Genomic DNA, 22,366 nt, shown 5'->3' on the forward strand with positions numbered 1-22,366 from the left:
TCGATTTCATTTGATTCGAGGAAAAGGAATGCTGTTGATGAATTATCCGTGCTGCTGTGTTGCTTGTTTGAGGCAATTCGTGAATTGGATCATATCTAGGTAAATTGGCTACGTAGGTAGATTGTAGGTAGATTGTAGGGCGTGAAAGCTATGTACGCAATATGTATTACCTCAAAGGTTCCTAAGGTAAGCTGTGAAACGATCCCTCTTAGATGTGTGATCTAACAGTAGCGGAAGCCTCCGATAGGTGGGGTTGGTACTAGTCTTAGACCTAGGAAGGAACCTTAGTGGCCTTTATTTAAGTACATACATGTACCTGGTAGGGAAGCTTAGGTAGAAACGTAGGAATTTCGATATAATCTCGACATCCCTCACCAGTCCTTTTTTATTTATTACTACCTACCTATTGCTAAAAGCTCGAGTCAATGTTCCACCTAGACACTTTGTCTTTTCTTGGTATAGCTACGGCGATGGGAAGAGAAGATTACCTGCATAAGCTACCTAGGTACCTATGTAGATACCTGTATACTTGAGGTAATATGAGTTAAAGATATATCGCTTATAAAGATATTGAACAATATTCTATACCAATCATCCAATAAGCTAACGTCGTGCCGAGCTCCGAGGCTTTTCAATTAATGGAGTATCCTGTATGCATCCTTGTGGGGTTTATTATGGGTGCCTTACGTTGATGTAGAATCCTAGGTTACTAATGTTCTAATATCTTTTAGGGAATGGAATAGGTAGGTACGCTTCTTATTGACGTGACGTGTTTCGACATCTTCGGCTAGAACATCAACTTACATCCACCAGCGCCAACATCAAACCGTATCTTCTCTTTTTTTTTTCTACGTCGAGATACTAGGCGTTGTCGTGTTTTTTTTTTAAAAAGTCCCTCTTTGCTACTATTTCCATTCTTTAGCCCCATAGTTGGCAAAGCCGCCAACGTCAGGTATTGGTTACCTATTAATTAGATACGAGACAAATCAGGGGCAGGACCAAAGCAAGCCTAACATACAATTTTGACCTTATCTTTTGTTAATAGAATGCGATAATTTCCAAGGGACTAGACCACAGACCAGACCACAGACCCAACCCTTTTTAATCCACATACATTGTATCTACCCAGCATCCGCCCAGCCATGCCTCCAAGTCGCCCGGCTACGACCGGCTACGAACGCCTGGCCCAGGCTGATCAGTTTAGCGACGACGATTCCGAAGATGATCCCTTAGCCCAGAGCTCCGCATCGCTTCAACCTCAATCTGCTCCTCGCTATGCGCCCCTCACACAACCAAGGCCTCACTCGGGCATGACGTCGCCGAAGGCACTTACGAAACTCAAGTATCAGACAAGGCGAATGCGAAGCAACTCGGGTGTTGACCTCAAAGCCATCAACGCTCGTCTAGAACGATGGGCCGACGAAATCGCATCAAAGTTCAAAAGGGGGAAGGGGAGGGGCAATTTAGGTGAAGAGGAGCGCCTCGAAATCCATTACAGCGTCTTCCAACCCCCTCCGGGTGTCCGACCCGCGACCCCCGAGACGCTTGCCGCCATGCCCAAGCCCGCCATGTCTAAGGCCGAGTTCGAAGCTATCGTCGAGAGCGTGCAAGTCGCCATTGACCAAGGTATGCATCCGAGTTTGATTACGCAAGGTAGCTCAGGGAGTTATTTTGCGCGGAATACCGACGGTAAGATTGTTGGTGTGTTCAAGCCCAAGGATGAAGAACCATACGCTGCCGGAAACCCGAAATGGAACAAGTGGATTCATCGAAATTTATTTCCTTGCTGTTTTGGTCGAGCATGGTAAGTATCTAACCTATGCGTATATATATATAGATAGCCAAGGTTCTAACTCGTTTACAGTCTAATACCCAATCTCTCATACGTGAGCGAGGCAGCAGCGTACGTTCTTGATTGCCAACTCCGTACCCACATAGTCCCTTATACCGATGTTATCTGGCTATCATCTAAGTCGTTTCACTATCCGTATTGGGATCGCCGGAGCTTTTATAGGAAGAGGAAGCCTCTTCCAGCAAAGCCAGGGAGTTTTCAGGTATTCCTTAAGGGGTTTAAAGATGCCAACGTCTTCCTAAGGGAAAACCCCTGGCCGGACCAGTATTGGACTAGTTTTCGCTCAAACGACACTCACCGACATAAGCAAAGAAGGTGGGCAGAAAACTGTCGACCGTCCAGTAGAGCTCCTCGTGATGCCGACAGTGAGAGCGAAGATGAACGCAATGGCCCTGAACAACAGCCTCTTGGACCCGGCAACTTTAGGTGGACTGAGTCGCTGAAGCAGTCGTTCCGGGAAGAGCTCGAAAAGCTTGTCATTTTAGATTACATCATGCGGAATACGGATAGAGGTCTCGACAATTGGATGGTCAAAGTTGATTGGGAAACCCAAGCAGTCTCGATTACTTCCGAACCTCCACAACTTAACATGGATGTAGGAGAAGAAGACGACGAACAACCTGCAAGACCTGTACATTTACCAGTGAGAGGAAACTCAAGAAGTCCTAACCCCTATAAAGCCCAAAAGCCTATGAATGCAACGGGTACAAGCACGAGCACGAGCAAGAACCCTGATCCTAAGATCTCCCTTGGAGCGATTGACAACTCATTATCATGGCCGTGGAAACACCCGGACGCATGGCGAAGGTACTTACATTCCATTTTCCACGTTGTCTAAGAAGATAAACTTACCATTGATAGTTTCCCTTTTGGCTGGCTTTTCCTACCTGTTGATCTTATTGGGCGACCTTTCTCCCAGAAAACGCGGGATCACTTCCTACCTCTTCTTACTTCTACGCAATGGTGGAGCCAGACTTCGCTCGAGCTACGAAAGGTATTCCAAATCGACCCCGACTTTCAGGAGAAGATGTTCTCCCGGCAGATGGCCGTAATGAAGGGACAGGCTTGGAACGTTGTCGAAACGCTGAAGACCCCGGACCACGGACCGCTGGAGCTTACACGACGAGCCAGGGTATGCGTTTGGGACGACTTGGTCGAAGTCCCCGTCGCTGTACCTATGCGCGCTACATCGTCTGAAGCGCGTCGTAGGGCCGAACCCGAGGCTCACAGCACTATCGAGGAGGAAATGGACATCGGCGCAGCCAACTCATCAGCACCTGCTGGTACCGTCGACGACCTGCTTGGGTTCTCCAGCCCGCTACCGAATCCCGGGCGTTTCGAACTTTCGAGTTCCCACGAACAGTCGCCAGAACGACCCGAGCCCCAGAACCCATTCGACGCTCTGTCATCAGGCACCCGTCCGCAACTATCGCGTCCACCAAGGTCAAGCTATCAGGGTCCGTCGCGCACGCAGATGAACATGTACACGCCCCGCAAGGAGCGCCGGTACTCCTTTGCAACAGGTATCAATGGCGCTTCGCTCACCGCGAAGCTTCACGGTAACGGAAACGCTTACGACGAGGACGACATGGATGGAGATTTGGGATACGCCGCGGCTGAAACGATGGATGGCAACAGGCGGAAGGTGATTGTGGAGCGGCTCGAGACCGTCAAGGCTAGGAATCCGGTGTTCACTTGGTGCTAAGCGCTTGCCTGCCCACCCAACGACATCCAGAACGATAATGAAGGAAAAAAAAAAAAAAAAAAAAAAAAAAAAAAGGTCACCTGTTTTGTTCGTCTGTTCCTACATACCAACATACATTAGGTCCACATCTATCTATCTGTCTGTCTGTCTGTCAGTTGTACAGTAACAATCCCGCCCTAGGTACTAGAGAAGCAAATTTCTCTCGTATTTGCCGTCGCCCGACGGCTCGGCGGAACGGAACGGAAAAGAAAGAGAAGAAAAAAAAAAGGAAGTAAGAAATAAGGGCGCGCGTCGTCTCATCGTGACATGGAAAGAGGGCACGGATAAGGAACGGGCATTGATTGAATTGCATGATCTTATATGTATGGGTAGACGGGGAACAACCATGGATTGGTCATCAAAGTGGTCATTCAAAGTGTACAACAGCAAGGAGCACAGAGCAAGGAGCACAGAGCACAGAGCACAGCGCAGCTTAGCATAAAATAGCATAGCATAGCACGGCACAGCACAGCACGGCACGGCAGGCTACGAAATCTAGAGCTTCTGCGCGCTATGGAGCCTACATATAAATCGTAAGACATACATATTTTGTGTAATTTCCACTGCAGACGCGTATATACGGGCTGCTGGGGGATTTTTGCTTTTTGCTTTTTGCTTCCGCCATGTTTATCAAAATTACCTAACATATGAGGTATGTATGCGCTGAAGTTTAGCTGTTACCGACACAATGGAACAGCACCGGGCTTAACACGGGAATTCGCACTCGAACAATCGTAGATATATGTACGATGTACGTACCCACCCTGCCACCCTGCCACCCAGTTTCAATGTACATAGGGGAGGACGATTTGATTTCCTGGTCCGTGAGCTACTGCACATATACATACATAGTAGGTATCCAGCGTTGAAGAAACGTCTACCGGCGGAGTCGTTCAACCATGCCACACCCTTGCTAATATCCATGCTATACTAGTGTAATGCTATCCCAGAAACCCAACATGCGCGGCTGGTACGGTTGGGGCGGGTCGGCACTCTGGCTTACCAGGGCTAGGGAACCAATGACCAGAAAGTAGTATTCCAGAAACTCGACATGTCCGTCCCCCCAATCATCACTACATGCGGCTACGCCAAAAGAGAAGAGAAGAGAAGAGACGAGACGAGACGAGACGAGGATGAAAAAAATAATATCAATAATAATACAAGTAATAACAATTATACGAAGTAGTAATGACGATAATAATTAGGAGTTGTTGTCCGCTTACTAAGAAAAATAAAGTAAGGTCAGGTCACAAGTGACCGAAGAAGAAAAAAATGCAAAAAGGAAAATACAATAATATTAAAGAGCAAACCCCATAATAATAAATTAAACCCGTTGAGAGAAAAGACGGTTCCGAGAGAGAGGGACAGCGTGTCAGGGTTCAGGGAAGAGGTGGATGGGGGGAAAAAAAAAAGAAGGGGAATGGAAAAGGAAAAAGTGATATGTGACCTGTCGTATTCCAGCGTATCTGTACAATACGGACCCTAGCCAGACCAACCCGGCAAAAGACCCAGCAAAGCAGAAAGCCCAGAGAAAAAAAACCACGTCAAACCCACACTCGACCCCCCCCGACCGAGACCCCGGACGGCCCGCGATTGGGGGTCTGCCCGAAGGACGCTGCCGTCGGGGCCACCTACCTTGACCCTGTTCGCTCGCCTTGCCTTGCCTTGCCTGCCTATGCCGCAGGCGTTCTTCTAAATCCATTCTAAATCCAGGGGTGTCGCGTACCACGTTCCCATACATAACAATACATAACATAACCCTCTTTCTCTCTGTGCCCTTTCCCATCTTCTCACCCCCTTCCCCCCTTATTTCCTCCATTCGCGTTGCTTCTACGCGCCTTACCTACGTCAAAACAGCTGACAAGGTCCAGTAGCGTCTCCTTGATACACCGAAGCAGAACCCGAAAGGAGAGGGTGTGGAAAGGAGGGGGGGCGTGAACGTCAAGAAGATGGAAGGAGAAAAAATATTAAGAAAAAAAGACGAGAATTAAAAATAAACTTGACGTATCAGAATGATGGCGCGGTTTTGGGGGCTCAAAGAACAGCTCATGTTGCATGTTTGTATGCCCGGGACTACTACTCTGCCTTGCCACCCTACTGGCGTACCTACCTCGTTTCTACTAGGTACGGTATCGAATTCGTACCTATCAGGTCGACGTTCATGGACTTTACTCCGCGTATCAGGAACCCATGTCTTGGATATACTAGCAATATCCTACGTCGCGGTACGGGACGGCCTGCATACTATGCCGCCGTATGCTCGGTGATATGGGTTTAGAGGGGAGGGTAGTATGCCGCGCTGCTCGGCAGATGCTTAAATCTACCATCATGAGAGGCCTCCAGATGTACGGCATCGTAACCGAGCGGCGGCGAGGGCGGCGAGACCAAAAAATAAATTATTGAAATTATGTAGCAATATCGAAAAGCCGATCCAGAGTGACCCGAGTAGACGGCACACCGAATGGTGAGGTTGCGTTTTGCTTCGCCTCGTTCCTCCGTGGGGAAGATATATATCTATCTACCAGGCGGCAAGAGGCGAGATAGATCCTCAAACCGGTCCCGCGGAAATGTCGTCAGGCTACCCATGAGATCGACTTACCAGCCTGCTGGGTAAGAAGCCTCGTTACAGTTTCAACGCTCCGGGCTCCCAAGCATTGACTCCAAAGTCGCAACGGACATGTAAGGCGTTCCCGCGTAGGCGGTAAGGCACCTTCGCCTCGCGTCTGCATGCTGCCGCACCCGAAAGGAGCGCTGGGAACTGAAAGGACGTCTTGGATTGGATTGACCCTGCCAATCAAGGGTAGCGCATGGACGGGAGAACTGCAAGCCAACCTAGCCTCGAAAGGGTTCCTAACCAAGCGTATGTAAGTACTGTACGTAGACTTTCCCGCAGGGTAGCACCCTGTTTCTTACCGACCCCTCAATTTCTAGCGTTGGTAGGCCAGCCAAGCTCTTCCGGGAAATAGATCCAGCCCTTCGGGCTGGTGGTACAAAGACCATGTATATACCTATTCAATCCCAAACTCATCTGCAACCCTCCCAATTCGCACGTGATGGAGATCGCTTGCGCTTGCGCTTGCGTACTGTACCGTGCCCGCTAGCTAGGTACACTACTACGGGATCCTTGCTTACGAGGGTTATTCTCTCTACAAACGTAGTATGTAGCAGCCGAGGGGACGGTACATGGCCACAGCTATCGAGTACCTATTGGCAGATTCGCAGGGTAATGATAAACAAGGGTTACCATCGCAGCGGAGAGTGAGGCTGGCCCAAATTAGTCGTCGAGGCCGCCGGCTTTTTTCCGCTATTTTTCTCTTTTAGATCCGGATACAATCACACCTGTAGTGTCTGACCCGATACTCTGGTACACGCTAATGCATGGCTCACTAGAGTAAGACACATGATTGCGATGATGACGAAGAGGTTAACGACGGTGAAGACAGATACAGATCAGACTGTGATATGTTGAGATGCTCCAGCGAGGCTATAATCGAGATCTGCAGGTTTGCAAGGAGCCAAAACTTAAACCGAAGTCCTGGAAAAGCCGGCTTCAACCGTAGCTTACATGAAGACCCGTCGCGAAGCATGAGAGTGTGATCCAGAGGGGCGGGCGCCGTCCCAGCAGCAAGGAAAAATTGCGTGCGTGTGTAGTACTGTACGTATGAGGGCACAGAGGCTTTAACCATCTGTGGGGCCTGTCCCGACCATAATCCTGCCTATAGACCAGGGGTAACTTGCTAGCGTCGAACAACGAATGGACCTCTGCCATTCTTCTCGGTAAAGAGCTCTTACCAGAAACGTGGATATCGACTTTCGCCAGCCCTAGCTTTCATATCTTTTTTCTTCAGCTTGTGAAGCCGACTATGAGCCGCTAATATATCTAGTTCGACATCGACAGCCTTACTATGCATCTCAGCAGGGAACTGTAGTTGTCGAAGCGGTTGCCAGTATATAGAATACCTAGTGTCCCCTTTTCGTTCTGCTGATGGCAAACCCGCGGCGGCAGAGGCCAGTACTGTACTGTACTTTCAGCCTAGAAACGTATTAGTACCGCCGTACCGGCCACTTGGAGATCGCCGCCACCCCCCCAAATTTCTAGCGTCGTCCCTCTTAATGCTATCTCCACTGCAACGGCCCGCTTTGTTCTGATCTCTTGTGATGCTAGGTATCCTTTAACCCATATTAAATGGGTGCGAGGCATAATAGCATAATAAACATCCCCTGGCGGTCCCAGAGACGCCGCCTGCAGCACGTCGTCCTAGACCAAAAAATTAACTAAGGAAAACGGCTATTTGACGGTCGAGCACCGTTGCTGATTCTTAGCCAGGTTGTTGAACTTAGTTTTCATCAGACCATAGTGGCGGTGTGAGGAAGCCATACTAAAATAAGGAAATCCTGTAATCTCTTCACCGTCCGGGTAGTCGCACATAAGGAGCTGTGAGTAATAGTAGGCACCGCGATCGTCACGCCAATCTCGTCGTCCCAGGACCCGGGTGAGCCTGCTCCCCTCGCGCATATGTACTAATACTAAGTGGACATAAATGATCTGGGCCAGTTACCTTGCGGACAAGTTACTGTAGCTAGACAGGCCATTCGAGATCCTCATCCCTGTCGTCATAGTAGCCCGCCATGTACGTGAAATCCGTCTCTGACTGACCACATCCGTAATACGTAGTAGATTAAAAGTCATCGGCAAGTAATATATTATTTCTGACTCAGGCTGCATCCGGCATGCTTACCAAAGACTTTCGTGCGTCTTGCCCGTGGCAGTTCGCCAGGGGTTCTGAAATATAGTTTTCTGGGACGTCTGGCGGCAAGGTAGGTTGTAAGAATCCTAAGACGTAGCCAAGGCCTGCGAGTGCTAAGGGTACCCCGTTGGTGTAGCCGTCATCCTGCGTGTACTCCGTATAGGGGCACATGGAAATGAAGCTACAGCCGGTCCAGAGAGCTGGGTCCCCGAACTCCCTTAAACCACAGCTCTATGGAATTCTGCTGGTTCCTCTAAAACCAGGCTAAAAATGCGTAGGCGGAGCCGTTTTCATGCTCGCCGAAGGCTCCTTTTGATTCTTATCCCCTATTGCCGCTGCCAAACCTCCTAGGTCGTCTAGAAGCCCTTCGCGCTGAACGCGGCTACAAAGCCGTCCAAAATTCCAAACCCTTGGTTACGGCCGCATAAACTGACCAGATCTTGCTGAGAGCAACACGAGGCACAGTACAGTAAACTGTCAGCAACTTTAAAGAAGGGTAACTAGAGTACCGAGAGACTACCGAACCGGTACGATCAATCACAAGCATACGTTAAGTCTCATACGTGGCTGCTTAATCCCACCTAGCCAGATATAAGACCGTTTCTGCGCTATATGTCATTCAATGCAATGTGAACCTCCGCAGCACCCAAATCAAATAGCCATTGGGCGAAGTATATGCCAAGAATAACAAGTAAAGAAGCAGGCTTGGGCAGCAATGTCTTTCTTTCCGATGGACGATGCAAGAGAGAGACGGGAACTAGTGCGGGTGCATTGGGTCATGGAGTAGTAGAGAGAGAGGAACAGGCCTAGGGAACTCAGATGCCTGCCCATATGCTTCAATGGTCTATATCTGAGCCGATTTGATCAGGAAGGTCTGATGCATACGTAGGGAGTAACTGTAGTACCTAGGATCGGCGAACAGCAGAAAGCTCGTGGGGTGCAAGCTGTGGACGTGTGACCAATGTGGTTGTTTGACCGGGCCATTGGCTCCACACACGCCTAAACAGCTTTATTATTCTTGCAATATACCACTTTCCACTAACGGTCCCCATGTACCTAGTGAAGAGGAGATCAGACTGCCTCCTCGTCGAGAGGGTGGTGAGCGTTGATGGTGTTGGAAGCCCAAACCGAGCATGCCGGACTGGATAAAAACCGTCATTCGGGAGCCTATAGCTGTTCATCCAGGCCACACATCATCTCGAACACATAGCCTGTCAGCTGGAAGACAGCCTCACGGTATTCTCAACTAGATATTTTGCTTGGTTCCCCTTAACAGAACTAGCGTTATTATAAAATGACTGGGTAGATATGCCCTAAGCCTCAGCAGAAAGTGTTCTGCTCACTAAACCGCCAATAGGCACGCCGACACCGAAGAGGTCACCGACGAAGTGCGCGAAACTTTTACCCACCACAACAGAATATACCAGCGCTGTTCAGTGGACCGCAGGATATATCTTGTGCCTGTTGATGAGGTCTGCAGACGCCAAAGACTCCTTTTCGAATCGGACCCACAAACTGATGTCGACGCACCTTTCGCAGGATGAGACTATTCGCTTGCGCATCCAGTACGACGTCTTAGCCATGGTGTTCGACGGGAGATCTATCTTCCCACCCATGGGTGCTCTAAGGCGAGTACTCGACTGTGGCTTCGGAACGGGAATGTGGGCTTTCCAAGTGGCTTGGGAGAATCCTAGGTGCGAGGCACGTATAGAGTCGTTTCTTGCATCGGTCGTACTCCACGGATCCCCAATACCTGGGACCAAACCCCCTCGGCAGAGTCTTTTCTAACATATACGTCTCCGAGCGGAAAACTCGTCAACCTTCTCTTGCGATGCGATAAGCTTCTGTTCGGGTTTTGTCTCCTCAGCCGCAGACCAGAGCTAGAAAGCCGCTGCAGCCAGCGCGTTTCAACCGCAAGAAGATTGGTTTGGTGAGCTTGATGCTAACAGTCGGCTCGCGGAAAGACATATTTATCGTTTTAAAGACTCTCTGTTAGCTAACATTGGAGAATTCAGGTCATTGGCATCGACGTGAGCCCCCATCATTATAACCCCGAGGAGAGTGTTGAGAACCTTTACCTTAATGTCGACAACTTGAACATGCCGTAAGAACCGAAATGCCCGATTATCAGAACGGAAATCTCAACTAGCATATTTGCAGGCTTTCGTTTCCTTCCAATCATTTCGACCTCGTGAATAGCAGACTTGTAGCCGGAGGCATCGACCGTAACCGATGGAACGAATACATGCGTGATATCCTCCGGTGTCTGCGCCGAGGTGGATGGTGCCAAATGGTTGAAATCGATTACAACGCACAGTCCGACAATGGTACATTGACAGACGGTAAGGGGGACGAGCTCTGTAGCGAGACGTGCATATGCTCATCACGGGGTTCTCAATAGGTCACGCACTTCGCCAATGGTCAGACAAATACAGCCGAGCAATGTCGCAGCTCAAAAACGTCGAGGCGCCACGACGTCTTGCGCATTGGATGAGGCAAGCTGGCTTCACCGATGTCGAGGAGCGAAGTAGGTATCTGAAAGCTCATCCACCCCCTAGGTTTATTCCACCCGCGCCTGATCATTGGGTTCAATTTAACAGTGACCCCCTTCAATCAACGTCTGGTCCCTAGCTCGATGAAGCAGCATGTGCTAATTTTTGTTTGGTAGTGATCCCCTTACCCATGTGCGGCTGGTCTGATAGTATGGTGCCGTCTGGTTTTTCTGAATATTAGATCCTAACATTTCGCGTAGTCCAGAGAGACTTTGATATTGGTGTTCACAACCAAGAAAACGTCCGATTGCTGCTCGGGTCTTTAGCCTTGTACCCGTTCACGGAGCTACTAAAGTAAGCTCAATGCCGATTTGTTCAAGAATGCGCCAGCTGCACACGGAATTGTTGACATTTCGCAGCATGACTATTACGGAATTCCACGTCTTGGTGGCACAGGCGAGAGCAGAAGCTACTAACCCTGCACTCAAGGTAAGGCCCTGACCTAGCTCCTCAACTCAAATGTACAAAACGGACCGTGGATGATGCTGATAAGTATTGTGGAATAATAGCCATATTTTCGGTTGTAAGTTATCCCCATTTCAGGCTCCCGACGAATGTCAAACCTAACAGAAGGCTAACAAATTGCTATTCAAGATACGTATGCGTGGGTAGAAAGCCGAGGCGCTGAGGTCGGCGGGAACTGGTTTGGCGGCTCTCCCGGAAGGAAACCTTGCCGCAGTGGAGGTGGAGAGGCAAGGTATACGGCGGGTCAAAGCAGACGCAGGTTAGACTAATCGGGTCAACACCGTATCGCTTGCTCGGTCGTTCATCCTGGGAGAAAGGGGGTGGGGGCTCGATTGTGTAGAGATGGGTTGTGTAGGATGCCAGTAAGGCTGGCTGCTACGGGTTGTCATCCACCTGCCTCTGGGAAAAAGGACCAGGCTTCGCACATTGTACGTTGAGCAATCAGCAGATAAGGACACGACTGCATTTATAGAATATACCTATGTTGATACAACATTGACCGGCGTGGGCTTTGAATGATGTTGGGGAGGGTTATGTGATATATGGGATTATACATATGGGAACTTATGGGAACTTATGGGAAACAAAGACAGCGAAGACGGAGAGGGGCGAGTGGAGAGAGAGGGAATTGGAAGGCAGGACATGAGGTCAGCTTAAGGTTTGCAGCCAAAAGGGAAGCAGCAAATCAAGGGATCCCCTTTGCTCCTTCTACCAGAGTCTCGGGTCCAACTAGTCGGGTCGTGTGTCTCAACCCAATCGAGAAAATACCCATAGGGTACCTCCTGCCCAACATGATACATATTGCTTTCGTACGTATTCCATACACACACGTATGTACTCTACGGTATACACATACACATGTAAAGTATAAAAGTATAAAAGTACATCGGATGCGTAACACGCACACATACACATACACACACATCAATAAAAGCTAATCTTACTGGCCAACATCGAGAAATACGCCCCGTTTCGAGTATCTAAGGCAGACACGGGCGGTTAGAGCCGCTGTCACGGCATCTCCTTTTGATCGCTCATTCCGCCCGCATTCCCGGCCCTCCTAGTCGCGGGCGGACCAACTTTGCCAGTGGGCCACCCCCGGTCCTGTTTTGTTTCCAAATTCTTAAGACTTACCATAGTTAAATGCCGTGTTCTAGACTGCTGAGGCTACCCTACCCGGCCTTGCCACTGCTTGTTGTTCGGAGGGCAGCAGCGTGGCCACCATCTACGACGTTACAACAGCGAGTGACAAGACAGAGAAGTGAGACAGCCTCCTCCCCTCCCCTTGTAAGATTATATAACCAGCCGGACCAATCGCTGAAAATTATCATCTCGGTTGAAATAGATTACCTCTATTCAACCGCACGGGTAACTTTCCCGTGTGTCACTCTCTATTACGAGCCTTTGCTCCGGCTGCTAATTGTGATTGATTATGTGACTGTGTAACGAAGTGGCGGCCAAGGACAAAACCGTTGGGCTGTACGTGATGGTAGTGGGCCTTACCGCGGATGTAGACTCCCATCCCGACCCTTGCTACCCGGTAGAGCATCTCGCTGCCATTATCTGTCAGGTGACATTTCCTAGATCCTTTTCTATCTAATATGATGCAGGTAATATCTCCTTGAAACGTTGACGAGGGCTTTGGGAGTCATTGGTGTGCCTGGTGTGCCTAGTGTGCCCCGGGTGAGCCCTAGCATATGGAAAATAACCCGACCGTCGATCAACTAAGCAACCATACTCGGTATGGGGAAGAAGCATGGGTCGTAAATGACGTCCTATCAGGCCATGTATCCTACGAAGTCCCGTTTCCCAATATTTGATATTTATGAGAAACACATATATATCATACATATTATACATCGGTATAGCCTAACTCAACAAGCTGGAACTCAACAAGCAGCAAGTCCTCCCGCCGGCAGGTAAAGCTTTTTAGTCAGATATTCTATAATCCGATTATGGCCCTAAAGAGACTTTAAGCTTATAAGACATTGAGTTAGGGCGTGCATAGCGGGAGTAGCGGGAACCAATGGGAGCGGAGCCGACCCTTAAACTTAATTCAATTCTTCAGCTTCCATTCTCGCAGAATTGCACATACAATACCTTTCGGTAGCTTCCTCAGTTTTTGCCCACAGCCAGTTCTCCCACCGGTTAGTGACGATCGTGATATCACCGGCCACCTTACGCTTGGACGATAGGTACCTACCCAACCCAAGGTAAGGTAAGCCTGACCGACCGGGAACTTTCACCGTACCGAAATACAAACTCGATTGGTTCGACATCATCCAATCTCCCCTGAATATAATTACCTATCCCCGGACCCAAACCATACATTGAAAATTGCCTAGAAAGAAAAAGGGTAAAATACAAATTAATTAAGGCACACCGAAACAAAGACTTCCAACCATGGCGTCCCTACGACCTTTCAATCGCGTCGCGGAGCAATTACGACTACGGACACGCATCGCATACCCATACCCCTCTACAACCCCCACGACGTCCGGGTTCTTGAGCCGCAGATGCAGCGCACGGTTCTACTCGAGCGAAGAGGCGCCGCCGCCGCCGCCGCCGCTGCTACAAAAGATTAAAGGCGACCTGAAGACAGCGAGTGCGTCACCTCCATTTCCGCCGACTTTGCCGTCCCGCGAAGCTCCGTTAGCTACCTCTCTAGACAAAAAAAAAAAAATAGCTAACCGACTTTGACCCCCCCCCCTCCAGTGCGCGCCAAAGACGCCCCCCGCCTAACCGCCATCCGCTCCGTCCTCTCCGCCGTCCTCAACGCCTCCAAGACCGCATCCCCCATAACCACCGACGCGCAACTCGTCGCGCTCCTGCGCAAGTCCCAGCGCGCCTCCGACGACGCCGCCGCCGAGTTCCAAGCTGCCGGCCGCCAGGACCTAGTCGACAAGGAGCGCACCCAAGTCGCCATTCTCGGCGAGTACGTCGCCGCAAGCGGATTCCGAGAAACCTCCGAGGCCGAGCTGCGCGCCATCGTCGCCGGCGTCCTTACCGCCATGACTAGCGAGGCTGCCGCCTCCGTCCCGCCCACCGCCGATACCCCTCCCTTCGGCGACGTCATGAAGACCCTCCTGGCTCCCGCCGGGCCCCTTGACGGCAAGGACGTCGACAAAGCCCAGCTGGCCAAGATCGTGAAGGAGCTGAGGGCCGCCAATTGATGCGCGCAAGTAGTCTAGCCCTCTCGGCACTATAGGTAAGGGAAAAGGAAAAGAGAGGGGTATGAGATACGTGTATAAATGCCTGTACTATATATACCTACATGATGAGGAATACGGCTACGATTGCATTGCATCAACCGGCGCATGAAATTTCGGCTGGGTTTAAAATCACATCTTCACTCAATAAAACATCTGCGAGCTTACCTCGCGGTTGGGTCCCCGCATAATGATACTATTATGATGTGATAATAAATGCGTGAGCGAGGACAGCGAAAGGTTTAGAAAGTCATTTGCTTGGTCAGAGAACTAGTCCCGAAGTCCTAGCGAAAAAGGCCTCAGGGGTTCATGTATATTTGGAGTACCGATTAATTCATAATTCCAAGGTATCTATATCTCCTCACTGCGTAGCCCACAGCTATGCCTTGCGCCAACTATTTTCGTCTCGCCTAAACGCCTGTCATAAGTCTCAATCCGTAAGATATCCTGGCCGCGCTGATGCATCGTGTCGGAAGCTTCATAACTGACATGGGACACTTATGCAGCGGCGTCCTCCTCGTTACGTGGACCCGAGAAATCAGTTCCTTGATTAGCAGTTGCTAGTCTCGCGCACAAGCTTAGTAGAACCACGGTCTCCGTGGCCGCGTAATGGTTTAGGGCGTCTAGCAGGATTTGCAAATGCCGGCTGAAGTTCTTCTCCCAGTTTCTGATGATCTCAAATAGGTTGTTGACCCGGGTCTCCTCATCCTGGAGATGGCTGTTTGACCCGCTATCGCTATGCGACTTCTGAGACTTTATAGCCTGGAATCGTTTCCACTCCTTGTCAGTCATATTAGGTGGTTTTATAGGGCCGATTAAATCCGGATCGGACTTTTCAAGCTCGCGCGACAGCCAATTCATATGAGCGGCGAATACGGTGCAGGTCTGCATTAGTTTCGAATGGATCTAGAAATATGTGAGCGGAGACGCGGTAGCCGCAATAATTTGTAGCCACTTACTCGAATTAACTTGCCGTTGGTTAGCATGCAACCCTTCAGGCAAGTGTCCAAGAAATCCACATGATCCTGCATCAACTCATCCACGGTCCGGTCTGGTTTGCCCGACCCATCTAAACTTCCATCCTTGGCTTTGAGTCTTGACATCAGAGACTGCCAATTGGGCTCAATGACCTCTAGAGTGCAAAAATAGAGGAGCTGTTGGACAAAAACCACCATTCGCGCCCTCAAGGTCCACACTCGCCTCTTCCAAATTTCAATACGTCTTATGGACGACTTGTGGCACCAAACAACCCCTGCATTGTGCGTTTGCCATGTAGTCGCTAGCTGTGACTCCAGATATCTCAACGACAGAAGATAACGGAATAGCGCTTGGTAACGCCATACTGTCTTCCGGCTAATGACCAACGATACGGGAAACGGTACTGTGTAGTCGAGCTGCAGCGAGGTGAAGCCGACTGCATTTTTATCGTTTTCGATAGGCTGGTTGCTTAGAGGCTGTAGCGCCTCCCCTTGCTCAATACCTGTGATGTTTACGACTCGTTGCAACATCTTGATTAGGCCGACCTCGTTCACCTCGACATGTACATCTTCTTTAAATGGGTCCATAGATACAATACTGCCCGGCTGCCGTAGAACGAGATCGAGGAGAGACTGCAGCTTGACGACGTTGACAGACTTGACCGGCTTTCGCAGTTCCGATGCGCTGAGTTCCATAAAATAGGTAAAATAATCAGACGGATCGAGGAAGAAGTAATGCTTCAGTGACTGCAGCCTAGCAGGAAGAGCATGAGTAGTTAGGAGTAACTTCATAAGCGATTCATTCGCATGAGCATAAGCGTTATTGACATTGTCGAGAAAGTGCGGATCGTCGAAGGACTTGGGAACATCTTGGGCGACTTTACTAACGTCGACTCCGCCACATTCCCGCACAACGTTGAGATACTTCCCTGCCAACAGGACCTTTTCCTTGACGGCTACTAACTGTGGAGGTATGTCATGCTCTCGGACGGTATATCGTCTTTCCCAGTAATCGTCGGTGTAGTCCTGCTCTAACCTGTCGCGTCTAATACTCTTCTGCTCCTTAATAAGGAATTCGGAATGCGGGTCTCTGATTTCGCCATGATGTAACCACTCGTTCAACATCGCCATGTACGGTCGGCTAGCATCGCGTAGCAAGGATGTGAGTAATGATCTGGCCGCAGGGTCTCCAGACATGGTTTCCAATCTCTTAGTAATTAGACCTATAACCACGCCGCCCTTACAAACCTTCTTTCCGGTCATATTTCCCGGTACAAGTTCGCCGCCCCGCTTCAAATTTTCTAGGATATTTTCAATATCGTCAGGGTCTGAGTCCTCCGAGCTCTCGTCATCCAAAAGCGCGTTCCTCTTGAGAAATTCGTGAGCTAGTGAATAGAGCTGGAACATCATCTGACTTGTAGGGAGTGTATGGACGTTGAGGAGATGTAAGGTGAAAGTATCATTGGTCAAGAACTGGGTTTCCAGCTGCGCAACCATTATCAGATAGTCGTGTAAGGACTTCCTAATTGCAGCACATAGGGCATGGTTGACAGCCCCAAATTCTTCCCTGCTCTGCACGTCGACAAATGTCTCAAGGGCCGAGTAGTAAGTAGCCATTTTGAGCATTGATAGAGTTAGGTCTTGAAGACTAGGATCGAGACCGGGAAGTATCTTAAATTCGGGTCCGGCCAGTCGGTCCCTCTCCTCGTTGGGGTCGTAGGAATAAGCATAGCGAACATATTGCCCCTCGTATCCCATAAAAACAAATAATAAATCCTCGATTATAGCGGCCTCTTGGGCCTCTAAGGATAGTTCGTGTAGAGGCTGCGGTTGCAGCGAGAGTGGCGCTTCTGACGCCGAAGGAGGTATGGACACGCGTATCGCAAGGGGCGCAGATGTATGCGGCGTTAGGTTAGCTACGGGTTCCCATGATGCTAGTAGTGAAAAGAAATTAGTCCAAGTTCCAAGTTCCAAGTTCCCTCGAGGTGAAATCTCACTAATCTGAGACATACTAGGCGGCGCGTCAGGCTTTGAATCTCTCGACTTCGTGTCTGACTGGCGCGGCTTGGGCACCTCTTTTGACTTCCGTTTTTCTGGCGGAGGCGCATCCCTAGACCGTCTTTCGGGGCTCCTCGTCCTCGAGATTAGCTTCTCTTTGGTAGTCACTGTCGTGCGCTCGGTCCTTCGTTCTTCGGCAGTCCTACTAACTGGTCGCGGATTGCCTGAGGCACTACGCTTATGAGGGGGATTGATATTGGCGGTCTGGGGAGAACGAGTGCTTCGTTGATCATGTTGAGATTGAGAAGCTCTTGAAGCATGAGCATTTGCGCGGGGTCGCGGGTTGCTATCATTATCGCTAGTGCCATTCGTGCGCCTCTCTGAGTAGTTGGAAACCCTCGAAGACATTGTCACTATAAGGCGACATTGGGAACGCCTTTTGCTGCGGTATCATGAGTGGTCGACTAATGTTGTTGTTGTATTTATTTAGATATGTACCTAGTCCAGGGTAACCTTAGGTGGGAGGTTTAAGCTTGTGTCCGTTGAACCTTATCGACAATTGGCTGATGGCAGGTCGCGTTGAAACTGAGCAAGCGCGTCCAACCACCAACAAGGGATGGTATATGCATATATTACGTATATAAGTACTTCGTACCTACGGATACCTACATATATCACATGGTAATTGTTCCTCAAACCCTTTATTATTATTCCGTACTTTCATCCCTAACACTCAAAATGCCTAGCTTTTTTCTCGTAGACAGCCTTAATTATTATTATATCCTTTCGTTGGTATAATCTACCTCGTTGACCGTATGTGTAAAAGCTATAAAGCCTACATGTGCCTACATGTAATCATCAATATTGGTGGTTCATTCGTATCGTCCTGCTCTGTATCCCTTGGCATCCATGTATTGGCCCTTCCCACTGAATCCTCCCCCTCTCTGAAAAGTTGATCATGGTTTCTGGTTTTCTTGCCTTAACAGATTGCAGAGTTTCCCTGCGCACCTTAATCCACTCCCGAAGATAGCTGCGGAATGTTTCTGCGTCACAATCCAGCTTTGTTCTTACAGTCCACCTAGGCAACTTCTCTATAGATTCGGTATTCAAACTATACACACCATTCTCGCGTTGTGAATTTTGGACTTGTTCCTCCTCAGCGGTAAAATCAAGTGTGATCAGCTCGTAGAGAGTCCACGTAACACTCCAAAATTCTTCGATCAGGTTCCGCTGCGTAGCCTCTCTGGCCATACTGAAGTCGCACAGCACAAGCCTGTCAGCGGCTTCGTCGACCAGTATATTACCCATGTGGAGGTCGCCGTGGACAATGCCTAGAGATACGTTAATAGTCATGGACTAAAGATCGCCTTGTTACGGCAGGGTTTTACCTTGATCGAAGTGAAGAAAATCCAGAGCTTCTGTAAGCTGCTTGAGCCACTTCAACTTAAAGGTTCGGTCTTTATTGCGATTAAGATTACCACCGGGGACGAATTTAGTTCCCATTCCAACGATGCAATTGTTGTTGTCTAGTATAAGACGATCGATAGGAAGTATAGAAGGATGAAGCTGCTGCGTCTTCAAGATGTTCATTTCTTTCCATATATTTCCCTTTGCCGTATCACTAGAAACGTATTTAACAACCAGTCGAGTTTCAGGGTTGTCAGCCAGCTGTACAAGGTGAACTCTAGGTGTGAACCTGTCTAATGTAATTAATTCGGCATATTGAACCCTTGGCCAATCAGCAAATACGGTATCAGCAAGGTACGCCATGGTGTAAAATCGCTCTTCTAATCAGGATAGAGTAATTTTTCCGAAGCAAGTCTTTATCTAGTATTCTGAGTTGTAAGTAGATCCCTTTCGAGCTAAAAAGTATGAAGTGTAAAACGATCTACAGTACTCATGGATGGCTTAGATGTAGGTAGACGAGAAAAATAATATCAAAGTCAGCCAAGTCTTTGTTTGCGTAAAAATGGTTGATACGTCAAGAATATTGCCCTAGTCAGTTCCGAAACCATATTCCTAGGAACAAAGAAGAAGAAAAGGAACGTTACTTGCCGCAATTGTTTTATGATTATCAATGTAGTGCATTTATTGACTTCGGTAAACATAATTCCCATTTGCTTGTTTTAGGAAGACACAAAACAGCGGCTGTCAACTAAGGCGAATAAATTTTATTGAAATAACCGCACTGTCGACAGTGATTTTTAAACTATATAAATATGAAGGAAAATTGATTAATTTTATTACCAGAAAGCAGTTTTGATTCGTTGGTACTATTCGGGAAATGCCTCTCTTGTATAGCCTACAATGGCTAAAGATCCTAAAATAATAGACCTACGATATATAACAAGAGATTTATATTATCGATATAGATATGCTCCTAAATGTATTTGTGCCAAGTACATATATTCCTCCGCTGAATGTGGGCATCTTGCGCGAGAAGCCAAATACACATGTGATGAAAGAAATAATCGAAATAATCAACGTAAACGACATAAACGACATAGCAATAGGGACATAAGTTTATGTCCTAAAAGTGCAAAATTACCAACGGTTAACGTTACTGAGGCTCTTATAAAGACCAGGTGCAAGAATTGTGTTAAAGCCAATGAGCGATGGAAGCCACAAGGTGATGGGGGAAGCATAGCCTCGAATCTTCAAAACGAAAAGAACGTAAACGAAGAATCAGCAACTAAGCAGCTTGAGCAACTTGATCTATTAGAGAGACCGAGTATACTGTCGTGAGCATTACAGCCGGACGAAGTCAGGCCAGGGAAAGCAAAATCAGACGAAGTGAAGTAACATAATGAAATGGACATCAACTTCATCATAAACTTTTAAGCTTCAGTTTTAGCTGTCTACTAATCCAATAGGCCGAACACATTCTTATTACTTGACATGGTTTTTATGCCCGACTAATAAGAAAGGTTTGGCATGGTCTGAAATTCTCTTGGAGCTGTATAAACATCGTTTTATCATCAGGTAAGTTTTGTCATGAGTAGCCCTTGGTTAATAACCACTACAGAGTGACAGGTAACTAGCTGAAGAATAGCTTGAATATATTTGTTGTTGTTGTTGTTAACGCTTGCCTCTTCTAAATCTATAAGGGAACCAAAGTTCCCTTATATATAACCTAACCAATGACTAGCTGGTAGATAGCTCCAAACTAAGTCTTAAAACCTTTATCCTGCGCCTATCGTAATCCTTGTCATCTGACAAGTTTAGATGCTCTATATGCTGATAACATTACCAACGAAATAACCTAACTTGTGAATACATAGAAGTGATTGCATTGGTGCTGGTAACGAGTACACTCCTGTTGTATAGTGTATATTGCTATACCGTGGATGAATTTATTTGCATTTAATAAATGTTAAACTACCATGCCCTCTGGCATATAAATCTATTATTGATCATAATGTGATTGTCTCATATGCATATATCCCCTACTCAGTACCTTAAGCGCATATCTTATCGATAATAAAATAGTCCCGCAATGCTAGTGGTCAAAGCTCCATATTATAGGCCCAAGCCCCGGTTGGTGCAAACACCTAACCCGAGCTTCGTAAACGGTAGCAGCCTTGAGCTTTGGAGCTCAGTACCTAAAGTAAATGTAGCACCTACCTACCTAAGATCCTAAGGTTAGCCTCTCTTTACCTCTTTACGAAAGTAGATTCAGCCTCCCGCTCCCAATCTCAACCACATCCACTCCAAACGACGCATAACCCTCGACCGAACGACCCCATAACCTTCTTTTAGAGACGGTCTCCCTTGTAAATCTTTCAAAATGTTTATGGCAAGATCTGAATACGGTAAGCCAGCTGTGCACCCAATCCCCAAAGCTTCTGATAGCCTGTATTGTTAGATTATTAGAGGTAGCTAATGCAATGGACGTCAACCAGACCGGGGTATCAAGTACGCCCTCCCCTCCCGAACGCTTGCTCCCCCCCCCTCCCTCCACTCTTGCTAACGTCGCATTCTCAGCACCTTCTCCCCGGAGGGACGTCTCTTCCAGGTCGAATACTCGCTCGAGGCTATCAAGCTCGGCTCGACGGCGATCGGCGTCGCAACGTCAGAGGGCGTCGTCTTGGGCGTGGAGAAGCGCGTGACGTCGACGCTGCTGGAGACCTCGTCCGTCGAGAAGATCGTCGAGATCGACCGCCACATCGGGTGCGCCATGTCCGGGCTGCAGGCCGACGCTCGCAGCATGGTCGAGCACGCCCGCGTCGAGTGCCAGAGCCACAATTTCAACTACAACGAGGACCTGCGCGTCGAGAGCTGCACCCAGGCCATCTGCGACCTCGCCCTGCGCTTCGGCGAGAGCGCCGATGGCGAGGAGAGCATCATGAGCCGTCCCTTCGGTGTCGCCCTTCTGATCGCTGGCTACGACGAGGACGGCCCCCAGCTCTACCACGCCGAACCCAGCGGTACCTTCTATCGCTACGACGCCAAGGCCATCGGCTCCGGAAGCGAGGGCGCACAGGCAGAATTGCAAAATGAATACCACAAGGTACATATATCTCCGTATTCTACGAAACTAACGTAACTTGGAACTCTATTAACACCACTGTGTAGTCCCTTACGATCGTAGATGCAGAGACTCTAGTCTTGAAGACGTTGAAGCAAGTGATGGAGGAGAAGCTCGACTCCAAGAATGTGCAGTTGGCGAGCGTGACTAAGGAGCGAGGCTTCAGGATATACACGGACGAGGAGATGGCTCAAGTCGTGGAGAGACTACCCGCCAACTAGGAGGAAGGTCAGAGAATTGGATCGCGGCGAGCTGGTACTAGCGGAATATCAATCTAGTACAAATAGACAAGG

General features: G+C 48.7%; 8 protein-coding genes across 8 annotated transcripts; 5 read left to right on the forward strand and 3 right to left on the reverse strand.

Annotated features, from left to right (window-relative positions):
- The first annotated feature begins 838 nt into the window (after positions 1-838).
- On the forward strand, positions 839-4,137 carry F4817DRAFT_324411 (phosphatidylinositol 3 and 4-kinase-domain-containing protein). Its single transcript, XM_049301635.1, has 3 exons — positions 839-1,804; positions 1,865-2,659; positions 2,714-4,137. The coding sequence occupies exons 1-3, from the start codon at positions 1,143-1,145 to the stop codon at positions 3,555-3,557; spliced, it is 2,301 nt and encodes a 766-aa protein (XP_049163128.1). The 5' UTR covers positions 839-1,142; the 3' UTR covers positions 3,558-4,137.
- F4817DRAFT_324412 (uncharacterized protein) lies at positions 3,602-4,137 on the reverse strand. The gene has a single exon (XM_049301636.1). The coding sequence runs from the start codon at positions 4,044-4,046 to the stop codon at positions 3,741-3,743; it is 306 nt and encodes a 101-aa protein (XP_049163129.1). The 5' UTR covers positions 4,047-4,137; the 3' UTR covers positions 3,602-3,740.
- A 5,270-nt stretch (positions 4,138-9,407) lies between these two features.
- F4817DRAFT_130035 (S-adenosyl-L-methionine-dependent methyltransferase) lies at positions 9,408-11,714 on the forward strand. The gene is made up of 11 exons (XM_049297735.1): positions 9,408-9,646; positions 9,702-9,816; positions 9,884-10,045; positions 10,360-10,448; positions 10,505-10,686; positions 10,746-10,871; positions 11,013-11,045; positions 11,097-11,190; positions 11,256-11,325; positions 11,406-11,419; positions 11,491-11,714. The coding sequence occupies exons 1-11, from the start codon at positions 9,639-9,641 to the stop codon at positions 11,522-11,524; spliced, it is 927 nt and encodes a 308-aa protein (XP_049163130.1). The 5' UTR covers positions 9,408-9,638; the 3' UTR covers positions 11,525-11,714.
- Positions 11,715-12,402: 688 nt separating this feature from the next.
- Positions 12,403-12,968, forward strand: F4817DRAFT_130087 (uncharacterized protein). Its single transcript, XM_049297736.1, has one exon. The coding sequence runs from the start codon at positions 12,505-12,507 to the stop codon at positions 12,805-12,807; it is 303 nt and encodes a 100-aa protein (XP_049163131.1). The 5' UTR covers positions 12,403-12,504; the 3' UTR covers positions 12,808-12,968.
- Positions 12,969-13,567: 599 nt separating this feature from the next.
- On the forward strand, positions 13,568-14,790 carry F4817DRAFT_130174 (GatB/YqeY domain-containing protein). The gene is made up of 2 exons (XM_049297737.1): positions 13,568-13,966; positions 14,077-14,790. The coding sequence occupies exons 1-2, from the start codon at positions 13,765-13,767 to the stop codon at positions 14,532-14,534; spliced, it is 660 nt and encodes a 219-aa protein (XP_049163132.1). The 5' UTR covers positions 13,568-13,764; the 3' UTR covers positions 14,535-14,790.
- A 1-nt stretch (position 14,791) lies between these two features.
- F4817DRAFT_130177 (Spc98 family-domain-containing protein) lies at positions 14,792-18,109 on the reverse strand. The gene is made up of 3 exons (XM_049297738.1): positions 17,545-18,109; positions 15,530-17,481; positions 14,792-15,476 (listed from the first exon to the last, which is right to left on the reverse strand). The coding sequence occupies exons 1-3, from the start codon at positions 17,951-17,953 to the stop codon at positions 15,069-15,071; spliced, it is 2,769 nt and encodes a 922-aa protein (XP_049163133.1). The 5' UTR covers positions 17,954-18,109; the 3' UTR covers positions 14,792-15,068.
- Positions 18,110-18,281: 172 nt separating this feature from the next.
- Positions 18,282-19,377, reverse strand: F4817DRAFT_365807 (kinase-like domain-containing protein). Its single transcript, XM_049306914.1, has 2 exons — positions 18,934-19,377; positions 18,282-18,876 (listed from the first exon to the last, which is right to left on the reverse strand). The coding sequence occupies exons 1-2, from the start codon at positions 19,313-19,315 to the stop codon at positions 18,404-18,406; spliced, it is 855 nt and encodes a 284-aa protein (XP_049163134.1). The 5' UTR covers positions 19,316-19,377; the 3' UTR covers positions 18,282-18,403.
- Positions 19,378-21,332: 1,955 nt separating this feature from the next.
- F4817DRAFT_311659 (nucleophile aminohydrolase) lies at positions 21,333-22,294 on the forward strand (the record flags this gene model as incomplete). Its single annotated transcript, XM_049300021.1, has 4 exons — positions 21,333-21,357; positions 21,448-21,460; positions 21,530-22,055; positions 22,121-22,294. The coding sequence occupies 4 exons, from the start codon at positions 21,333-21,335 to the stop codon at positions 22,292-22,294; spliced, it is 738 nt and encodes a 245-aa protein (XP_049163135.1).
- Between the last annotated feature and the right edge of the window lie 72 nt (positions 22,295-22,366).

The sequence above is a fragment of the Daldinia loculata genome (assembly GCF_022478755.1).
Source record: "Daldinia loculata strain CBS 113971 unplaced genomic scaffold F4817scaffold_3, whole genome shotgun sequence".
NCBI classification, from domain to species: domain Eukaryota; kingdom Fungi; phylum Ascomycota; class Sordariomycetes; order Xylariales; family Hypoxylaceae; genus Daldinia; species Daldinia loculata.

What these genes read in the sequence shown, in the direction of transcription:
- F4817DRAFT_365807 (XM_049306914.1), bottom strand. Translation starts at nt 19,315, where the DNA reads ATGGCGTACCTTGCTGATACCGTATTTGCTGATTGGCCAAGGGTTCAA. An exon ending in TTTTCTTCACTTCGATCAAG is followed by an intron (nt 18,877 to 18,933) that starts GTAAAACCCTGC and finishes ACGTATCTCTAG; the next exon opens with GCATTGTCCACGGCGACCTC.
- F4817DRAFT_130035 (XM_049297735.1), top strand. An exon ending in ATCTTGTGCCTGTTGATGAG is followed by an intron (nt 9,817 to 9,883) that starts GTCTGCAGACGC and finishes CACCTTTCGCAG; the next exon opens with GATGAGACTATTCGCTTGCG. An exon ending in CAATGGTACATTGACAGACG is followed by an intron (nt 10,687 to 10,745) that starts GTAAGGGGGACG and finishes GGTTCTCAATAG; the next exon opens with GTCACGCACTTCGCCAATGG.
- F4817DRAFT_130087 (XM_049297736.1), top strand. Translation starts at nt 12,505, where the DNA reads ATGCCGTGTTCTAGACTGCTGAGGCTACCCTACCCGGCCTTGCCACTG.
- F4817DRAFT_324411 (XM_049301635.1), top strand. Translation starts at nt 1,143, where the DNA reads ATGCCTCCAAGTCGCCCGGCTACGACCGGCTACGAACGCCTGGCCCAG. An exon ending in TGCTGTTTTGGTCGAGCATG is followed by an intron (nt 1,805 to 1,864) that starts GTAAGTATCTAA and finishes ACTCGTTTACAG; the next exon opens with TCTAATACCCAATCTCTCAT. An exon ending in CACCCGGACGCATGGCGAAG is followed by an intron (nt 2,660 to 2,713) that starts GTACTTACATTC and finishes TACCATTGATAG; the next exon opens with TTTCCCTTTTGGCTGGCTTT.
- F4817DRAFT_130174 (XM_049297737.1), top strand. Translation starts at nt 13,765, where the DNA reads ATGGCGTCCCTACGACCTTTCAATCGCGTCGCGGAGCAATTACGACTA. An exon ending in AGGCGACCTGAAGACAGCGA is followed by an intron (nt 13,967 to 14,076) that starts GTGCGTCACCTC and finishes CCCCCCCTCCAG; the next exon opens with TGCGCGCCAAAGACGCCCCC.
- F4817DRAFT_324412 (XM_049301636.1), bottom strand. Translation starts at nt 4,046, where the DNA reads ATGCTATTTTATGCTAAGCTGCGCTGTGCTCTGTGCTCTGTGCTCCTT.
- F4817DRAFT_130177 (XM_049297738.1), bottom strand. Translation starts at nt 17,953, where the DNA reads ATGTCTTCGAGGGTTTCCAACTACTCAGAGAGGCGCACGAATGGCACT. An exon ending in GCCTAGTATGTCTCAGATTA is followed by an intron (nt 17,482 to 17,544) that starts GTGAGATTTCAC and finishes TTTCACTACTAG; the next exon opens with CATCATGGGAACCCGTAGCT. An exon ending in CCAACGGCAAGTTAATTCGA is followed by an intron (nt 15,477 to 15,529) that starts GTAAGTGGCTAC and finishes ACATATTTCTAG; the next exon opens with ATCCATTCGAAACTAATGCA.